This window comes from Elaeis guineensis, chromosome 7 (assembly GCF_000442705.2).
Source record: "Elaeis guineensis isolate ETL-2024a chromosome 7, EG11, whole genome shotgun sequence".
NCBI classification, from domain to species: domain Eukaryota; kingdom Viridiplantae; phylum Streptophyta; class Magnoliopsida; order Arecales; family Arecaceae; genus Elaeis; species Elaeis guineensis.
In genome coordinates, this window is record NC_025999.2 from 85,335,414 (window position 1) to 85,345,369 (window position 9,956).

General features: G+C 40.9%; 1 protein-coding gene across 1 annotated transcript; it reads left to right on the forward strand.

Moving 5' to 3' along the window:
- Positions 1–7,732: 7,732 nt before the first annotated feature.
- On the forward strand, positions 7,733–9,728 carry LOC105048642 (uncharacterized). Its single transcript, XM_010928028.4, has one exon. It carries the CDS (start codon positions 8,183–8,185, stop codon positions 9,590–9,592), a length of 1,410 nt encoding a protein of 469 aa, XP_010926330.1. The 5' UTR covers positions 7,733–8,182; the 3' UTR covers positions 9,593–9,728.
- The last annotated feature ends 228 nt before the right edge of the window (positions 9,729–9,956 follow it).

A 9,956-nucleotide genomic window follows, 5' to 3' on the forward strand; every position in this document is an offset into this window, starting at 1 on the left:
TTGAACCGACTGGGAATCGGCTCATCGAGGACCAGTCGAGAGAGAGGCTGGGCGGTCTGGAAGTCGACGTCGTTCGAAGACTTCTGGCCGTCCATCTGCAGTTGGGCGAGCCGACGGTCGATCTCCTCGAACCGTCGCTCGTAGTCATCCGCTCGTCGATGCTGGGAGACCCCAGGAGTGGAGCCTCCGGAGGATTCTGAAAGAGAGGCCGACGGTGTGCGCGGCCGCTTTTCCTTCCTCGCCCGTTCCAACGGGGAAGGAGAGGGCCGCTGAGACCGTCGGTCGTCGCGCCGTGGTCGCCCCTCCTCCTCTCCGTGGGAGCGCTGTTGAGAGCGCTCGCATGGAGGCGACAGGGGTCGGCGCGGCCGTCGGCGGCTGCTCCTGGAAGGCATAGGTCGGGCCGCCGGTTGTTGCTGGAGGCTTTTGACTGCGTCGGTCAGTACGGTCATCTGCCGTACGATGGCCGCAATCTGGGCCTCCGTGGTCACTGCAGGGTGCGGAGAGCTAGGCTCCGCCGCCGGTGGTGGTGGAGAGGCCTCTTCCCGGCGGGAAGAGCGCCTTGCCGACCCAGTGACTCTCGATCGTTGAGCTCTTGTCTTTGTCATGCTGTCCCCTACCTGGCGCGCCAATCTGTTGCGGCCAATCGCCTCGTCGCCCGATCGCCGGGAAGCGTGCACCTGCAAAAGGAAGTCCGCACTGACCGGAGGCGGCTCCGGCGGGGACCCTCCGACGGTCAAGTCAGAGAGGTGACTGGGCAACAGTGAAATGCAGACAGAGAGCTCTGAGAGGGAGAGAGAGAGAGAGAGAGAGGAGCGAGCCTGCGTATGTGGGAGAGACGGGCGGATCGACCCCTTGCACTGTTGCCTTCCCCGGTATATATAGTGGAGCGCGGTATGGCGCCATCATTAATGGCGCGGACAAGTGAGGAACTGTCAACTCACTGTAGGCTGTCAGAGCCGCCGTGAAAACGTCATGTCGCCGTGTAGCCGTCTAATCACCAAGGTTGACCCGGCTCTCGGCGGGACAATGCCCCTAGGTAACTGTGCCGCATGTCCGTGTCAGAGCTGACAACGTCTGGCGGCTGTACGGCGGTTGGTGGAGTCGGCCGACCCAAGGTCGGTGGCCAGCAGAGTGGCGTCGGACTCCTCCGTCGGTCGGCGAGCTTCAAGTGGGTCGGCTATCGGACCTCTGGGTTTAGTCGGTCGGGAATGGACCGTGGAATGGCCGCAGTTAGCCGCTGACAACGTCCGTTGGCCTGTCGCCCGACTTACGATCGGCCAGTCAGAGTCGTTCGTCGGGTCGTCGGTTAGTCGGTCGGGCCGCCAGCCGGTCGGGCCCTCCGATAGTCGGTCGGTCGGTCGGTGGTCGGGCCGCTAGCCGGTCGGTGGTCGGGCCGCCAGCCGGTCGGGCCCTCCGATAGTCGGTCGGTCGGTCGGTCGGTATCCCCCAACATATATAATATAATTAGGAGAGAAAAAGAGGTGCCAAACTTAATACTTCTGTTGCATATAAGGCAACATAGTTGATATGAAAATGAAAATATTATTAAGCATCCAACAATCTCTACTGCATATACATCCATTGCTAATGCGATTGTATTGCTAAGAAAAGTATATACATTCACTTAAGAACAAAATATAATAATCCAGTAATATTGAAAAATGGACCATTTTGGCAAAATAAATAAACATAGTATATTCTTGCAAATATAAAAATAAAATATTTTTCCCATCTTATATTTATTTAGACAACAACTGAAAAGGGAGCTGCATAAAATTAGTCGAAATATTAACTTTTCTATCTGAGCCATGGATACATTTGTGTGCATTTCTCCTCTCTCTCTCTATGTATGCATACAGAGCATTATTATGCCCACAACAAACCCTGAATGCTTTATTTTTCCCATTACCTTGAGTGATATGTCGCAATAAAAAATTTGTGGGAGGACATAGACTTTGGTGCAGCACTAAAGATAAAGTGTCACAAGGCATCAATGTCATTGTTTAGAATAACAAAATGGGTCAATAGCAGTGGAAACACAAAGCAATTTTTGATTGACTCTTCGTTCCCAGCTAGTCTAATATTCTTTTGAGATGTTCAACATGCGTTGTTAGCCGTCTGATCAACCGTTCCTTTCATAAGAATTTTCAAAACCTTGGATTGTACCACCTAAAAGGGGGATGAAGCCAAAGCTCAAATAGACCAAAGGGCACTTGATTATTCAACGAAACTAGTTTATAATTCCGTATGATGTACGGTATATATTTATTTTTTTAAATAATATTTTTATAAATTAAAAATTTAATATAATATAAAAAATATCATAGATATCAAATATTTTAAATAAAAATATAAATTTAAAATATTTAAATAATATAATAATAAGAAGTAACATAATTATTTCTGTTTTTTACTAACAGAGAAATTATTTTTTGAATCAACATTTTCAGTATCAATTATTCTAAAATTCTCATCATTAAGCAGAGCGTGACCACTTATTTGCATCTCACGTTTATCTCTTTTCTTCATAGTCGTATTAATAAAAATAACATATATTTTATTATTATATAATTTTTTTATTTTATTAAATTTTTTATCATCATTAAAGATTTACTTTAAAGAAAAAGTATGATCAATCATCGAAAGACTAATATAATATATCAAACATTTAGATATAAATAAATTAGAAGAAGACAATACTCTCTTAAAAAAAAATAAATTAAAAAAAAAATTAAAAAAAAGGTTGAGAATTTCTCTTAAAAAGCCAACTACATGTCCTATCAAAAAAAGAAAAAATCGTTATGTGTGCCATCATCGCCTATGACAGAAAAGCAAACAGAAACTCCATTCTACTGTCTGTTCGGATTTTGTGCGCAAGGATTCTCTTCTCCCCCTACCCCCTTCTCCTCTCACAGGTAGCCCAATCTCTCTCCCTCACCAGCGGTCTTTTCTCGCCGATCGCTCTACTCATAGAGTCAATCATAGAGCTATGGGAGACTCTCAATACTCGTCCCTAGCCACCTTCAGATCGATACTCACGATTCCTTCCACCTCCTTCCTATCTTCTCCCAAATCAAGATCGGAAGTATTAAATTATAAAAAATTTTCAATGGCCTCCATCTAGCTCCTCCAAAAAGTGGGTGTGTGACCATCGATTGGCTTTGACTGGAAGGGGGATGGTGGGAAGGGGCAAGGGAGGTGGGTGAGCATGACTCCTCAAAAAGACTTGATTGTGATATTGGTGGAGGCGGAGCCTTTCTTCCTCTCATCCACCACAGCGACGATGATCACCACATCATGACCTGGTTGCTATTTCCGTACGTCCCCGATGTCGACCTTCTTCCATGGACCCCTTTCCGTGGCTCCATCACGTGTGCACAGAGTGCAGGATCTAACCCTAGGATCCACACTCCCGATCCGCTTCTCTCACGATCCTCCATCCTTCCCCTGGGCATAGTTGGATGGCCCTGGCCAGCGCATCCATCCTTCTCCTCCTCGGTAGGTATGGAAATCGGGGCTGTCATGGTCGCTCCCGCCGATCGGACGGTATACGCGACCCACCCAACATTCAACGACACCCACCCTCCTCCCTCCTCATCTTTCCCTATTGTTCTCGTCCCTAACACCTCCTCCTCCGCTGGCCGTCCCCTCCAACCCCTTATCACCCCTCGTTCTCCTCTGCAGCAGCCGCCGTCGCCACCTTCTCTTCCAATAGCCGCCACCCCGATAATAAAAAGTACCATCCAAGTCTCAATCTTTGCTGGCCACGACCGTGATACCTTCGTCAGTTTTTTGATTTGAAATAAAAAAGAAAAAAAAAACTATCAACAGTATTTTAAGATTTATATGTCACAGTTCATTTTTAAAAAGACACCACGGAAATGATAATATTTTGTGATACTTTTTAATACGAATGGCAATGGGGTTGGATTTAGAATTCGAGGGTAATTTAACATACAAAATCTTGGCCCATAGCCAACCTGACTTACTATTGGGCCGCTAGATCTCTCGTTTCAAATCCAACCACGGGCCATTTCGTGTCACCCATGTTATCCTAGTCTAATCTATTTTATAAGACATAATCTCTAATAAATCTAAGGTAACTTATCAAACCCATTCTTTACCGTTTGTACTGGTTAATTTATAAAATAATTTAAATAACTGCTATTAATAAAATGGCCAGTCACTCAAAAAATAAAAATCTTCTCCAAAATCATGATTCAACCCAAAACAAACCATTCTAATCCACATACCCTCATAGCACGACTCAAGTCAAAATTTTGACAATGCCCGACTTATGTAAACAGATCAAAAAATTTGCCTCATACTTTGACCATAAATGAAAAGAAGCGTTAATCCAAACCCAATCCAAATAGAATTGTGTGGTCCAAGTGCTTGGGTTAGGTCAATTATTGTCACCCTTATTAATAGTTGTTAAATCTTTCAAGTTAATTAGGAGTTATAATGTATAGAAAAAGGGTTTCGTGGCTAGTAACTAACAACTGCTTAATTCCATTTCCTGAGCGAATAAATGGATGACGACTCTACTATCTTTTGCATTAAAATAAAAGAAAGAAGAAAGAAATATAGAAGAAGAAGAAGAGAGAAAAGAAACTAGTAACTACTAGGACCGATGTAACAAACTTGATGAATAGTAATGGATCTGTTTAGTGGAAGCCTGTTTGATACAGGATGGCCCAAAAGATTTTATAATAAAAGACTTTAATGCTCATAGTGCTCTTAAGGCAAGGATAGGTCTACGTGCCCATTCATCAATCCAAATTAAAAGTGAAGCAAACAAAGTATACAAACTACATCCTGCCTCAAAGTTGGGTTGCTCCATTGTCCATCAAATTTTTGGGCCCATTCAAAATATTGGCCCGCTCATAAGTGGTCCATTGCCAAAAGAGAAATTCATTATGCACCGAGGGCAGTACAGAACCGCACGCACCACCCACGGTGATTGACTCATACACAGGACTGGAAGAAAAAAATTTTTTTTTTTCATGCACCGTGCCCCGATCCTGCGCGTGAGCCAATCACCGTGGATAGTGTGCATATTCTACGCCACCAGCAGTGCACAAAGAATTTCTCTTGCCAAAATTAAAGTATGCATTAATAAGAAATTCTTTATGCACCACCAGCGGTATAAAAAATATGACGTGTAGTATACCGCTTCATCCTATTGGACAATGCAGCCACCGTTTTCTGACACGCATTTAAAATCCACAGTTTTATTTTTTCGTTCGAAATTTTGAATAATAAAAATACCTATTTTCATTTGAAAAAATTATGACATCTTGTGCAAAAAGTCATAATTTTAACGCAAGATGCCATAATATTAGCACAGGATGTCATAATTTTTTCAAAAAGAAAAGGACATTTTCATCATTCAAAATTTCAAACAAAAAAAGTAGAATTACGGACATTAAATACATATTAAAAAATGATGATCACGTGGTCCAATAGGATGAAGCGATGCATTCTATATGAGATAGTATGCCATCTAGCTTTAATTACTAAAATTATTTACACAGGAGAGAATTAGAGTAAAACAAAGTAAAAGAAAATAAAATAGGAATCAGAAAGTGATAAGTGCAACGTTTGACTACCACAGAAATTAAAAAAAAAAAAAAAGATGAAGTAGAGGTCGCTTTTCATGATAATAGGCACTCTTCAGTTAATACTCGTAGCCTCAGGTGCTACAGTAGAAGATAGCAATCTTTTTTAGAGGATTTCAAAGGTTTCATGTCCTGTCAAATTAGTCTTGACACATAAATTCTTCTATAAATAGTAGTCCGACAAAATTTCTTATAGAATAGAGAAGATATTTGAAAACTTATTTAAGAAGATCATGTTGTTTCTTTTCTTCCAAACCTCCCAACAATAGACAGTCATTAGTTGGTCGGTGCATCTCGTCAAAAGTGCAGGGAACTTTTTTCTTCTCCAAAATGTCCAAAGCTTATTAAAAAAAGAAGACTATCCTCTAATTTATTTTCAGTTGAATCTTCAAGGCATTCATTAGGCTTCCTGCAAATAGATATTTGAGAAAGAAGTGCGAGACCGTCTCTTCATTTGCACCGTAGAGAGAACATCGATCCTGTGCTAATTATCCATCCCTTCTTAGCAAGATTGGGCAGGTTAATGTAATATAATAATCATTACAATAACAACTATTGTTCTAGGAATGAGAATTATGAGGAATACATCCCATTCCCATTAAATCACCAAAGAAGTGAGGATATGGGTAAATCATGAGCTAACTCATATTATATAATTTTGTTGTCTAAAAACAACAGAATTAGAGTGGATCTATAATTACTTGATAAATGGAAATGGGCCAGATGGATGCCCTTAGCATGCTAAAACAACTTGGTGATATTCAGCTAGCCTACATAGGAGGCTTGCAGGTTATTGTGTCTAGGAGATATATAGTTGTGTCATTTATGCCCTCTAGTCATTGACTAACAAGTCTATGCTGAAGTAGATTGCTTTATATTCCTTCAATTCATTAGCTGACAAGCTCACACCGAAGTTGATTGCTTTATTCTCTCGATCCTACCGATAGATATGACCTGTGTAATTATAATAGCAAAATGTAATAAATAATTCGACTCATCAACCACTGTAGTGATTATAGAGTATTATGTTCGCTTCTATTTCTAAATAAGTACGAGGTGATATCCGATTCACGAGAGGATAGGGATAGAGATGTGGTATTCATGATAATTGGCGTGTGCAACTTCATGATGATGATATTTTTATCCTATTCTCATTTTATTTTTGTACTCATCTTGTAGTATATTTTCATATAACATTATTTTTGTAATATATTTTGCAAGTGTATATGTTTGAGGGAATCTTATTTAGGTATCAAGCTGAAAACCTTTCTTTTAATGTTTTTAGAGTAGGATACTTGAAGCTATCATGGCTGCTGGTTGCATGTGAGATGGAGTAATTAGATTTGGGTCTAAAGGAGTTTTAGATTATGCTAGCTAGCTATTTAGATATTTAGGAATTTTGTAATTCAACTGAAATTTACAAAAAAAGGCTGGATAATGATTTTTGATATTGGAGGTTGTACTTTGAGACCATCATTGATATATCTAAACCGAAATCAAAAAGCTACTCCATCATATAATCAATCATTTATATGTTTGGTTGGATAATGATTTTTGATTTGGAGGTTGTACTTTGAGACTATGGTTGATATATTTAATTTATACCTGAGAAGTGGGTATGCTCTATGGGATGTGCAGCCGTACTACGTGCTAGCTTGGATGGTAAACTTGGGGTATAATAATTATTGATGCTATCTATCCTTCAAAATCAAGGAAAAAAAATGATCTCATATAACTAAAAATAAAAATAGATTATGCTTGATTTCAGGTGCCAAAGCCTTACTTGATTTCGGGTGCATACCTTCTAGATTCAATAAAAATAATGATATATGAACTAATACCAAATTCGACAAACAATCTTGAAATATTAGAATTAATGAACAGCATCCAAGGGTGGCGGGCAAGGATCTCCCTTTCATGAGATTTTGCCTCCGAACAAAGCAGAGCTCAGCCATGCCACTTCCACTCCCGCTATATTTAGTAGCTCTCACGTTGGAACAGCAACGAATGGCCTCCCACAAAGGAAGACCCGATTCTCTCTCTCTACCCGCCTCTCCCTCTCTGCCTCTCCCTCCCTCTCTCTCTCTCTCTCTTTCTGCTTGTGTGTTCTCCTTTGTCATTGTCATCGTCTTCAATGCCATCAGATACTGGATTTGTGAAGAGATGGTTGAGAACAAGAGTAGATAGAGAAGAGATCGTATCCGAGTTTTCTTTGAAGAACATAATATTATATTCTCAGGTACCCAAGTTCCCTTTTTTCCTAGTATTTTAGGTTGAATACTCGGTTCCTGCCGCAGATTTCTTTGGTTGTGAACCTGCATTGAGGTGTTATCTTTCATTTCTCTCCTCTTGTTTCTTTTTTCTCTTAAGGCTTTGTTCTTCCTTATACTCTTAATCTCATGCCATCTCCATCGAAATCTTAAAGGTGACGCATTTTTCAATGAATTCTTCTGTTTCAAGTCCATTCTAATCTTTTAAACGGTATCCTATAAGCCTCTTGGCTCTTTTATTTGATAACACCAATCAAGTTTGATTCAATTCTACGTGGGAGGGCTTTGGAGATGCAACACCAATTGATTCAACTCCAACAAGAGTTAAAGTTGGCAAAGGAGGAGAAATCCCAAGCTCTCCAAGAGCTCGAAGAGTTGAGATGGAGGATGTCATCCGACAAAAATGCTTTCAGGAATTCAGTACGTTCGAAGGCTAAAATGGAAATGTTAGAGGCGGAGTTGGAGAAAGCAAGGGAATCAGAAAGAAAATTGCTGGAGTCCCTCACCTCCCAAACAAAACAACTCGAGCAGACCAAGATATCGCTCGAAGAAGCCAAGCTGGAGATAAGGTCCCTCAGTGATAGCATCAAAATCTTGGAGGGCTCTGCCAACCGAGGTCACAAAATACTTGGGAAGAGCATCACATTGGATGCGGTTCGCGGCAATGAGGAGATTGGGGTGCTGAAGACTGAGCTTAGGCTAGCTTTGGAAGCAGAAGAAAAGAGCAAGAAGGCCATGGATGATTTAGCTATGGCCCTCAAAGAAGTGTCAACAGAATGCAATAAGGTGAGGGAGAAGCTCTCGCAAGCCCAATCGGAGTTAGGTAGCACAAGGGCTGAAAATGAACACCTCAAGTCTAGGCTAAAACATGCAGAGGAGAAGCTTAGGGTGGCAATGGAAGAGTCTAGGAGGGTGAAGTTTGAGGCAGAGGAAACAATTGCTACTTGGAGTGAAAAGGAAAATGGGTTCATAAAGTGTATGAAGATGTCCGAAGAAGAGATTACTGGTTTGAAACGAGAGAATGGCAGATTGGTTGATTCACACAGGGCAGCAAGAGAAGAGATTTCTAAGCTTCGGGACATATTAAAACAAGCAATAAACGAGGCTAATGTGGTTAAAGAAGCCTTGGAGATTGCTAGGACTGAGAATTCTCAGCTCAAGGATATGCTATCAGAGAAGGATAAGGCATTGCAAAGCATGAAGCAAGAATATGAATGCCTCAAGGTCAGTGAAGCTGCTGCTCTTGATAGTGTTAAGGAGCTGCAGAGCTTGCTTGTTGCCACATCTTCTATGGATTTAAGCAGAAACACCAATCCTTTCGAGAGTGAATCGTTATTACCCGCAAAAGCAGTGGCGAATGAGGTGAGAGCTGGTAGACCAACGGTAAGATTCCCATCGGATCAGTGGAAAGTTGACTTAAAAAGCCAAGCTGGGGGCAGGCATTCATTGGGAGATTCTGAAAGGTTTGAGGGATCTATATTTGATATGATCGAGTCACCAGAGCAAAAGAAGGATCAAACTGTTGCATTGATGGACAGAAGTTATGAAAAATCGGTGAGTTTCGATGATTCTGATCACATAAATGGAAGACAATTAGAAAACTCGGAGTATGGATGGGAATCACCAATGAGGCAGAGAAAGAAAAGGCAAATTCTTCGGAGATTTGGAGATTTGCTGAGAAGAAGAAGCCTCCAAAAGTAGTGCTTATCCTGTGTATTTATTTCATTATTTAGGTCTACCGATTCATGCAGCTTTTTTCTGCATTCTTTTTGCAAAACTTTTTGCTTGCATCAAATACCAGAAAAGAAAACCAAAAAAAAAAAGAAGAAGAAAGAAAGAAAACTTAACACTTCGTTTATTTTTGGCTTATGACATTAGCCGGGTCCCATTTTCTTTACTTTTTAAAGTTGTTTTATGTGGTTCTTTCTCAATAACAAGGAAAGTGGTTCTTTCTCAATAAAAAGGAAATTGTTTCATGTAGTTCTTCTTAATGTTATTCTACAACAAACCAGCAGCTTATTTTTCTGGACTTCATACTATTGCGATGATCATTGTAATCACCATA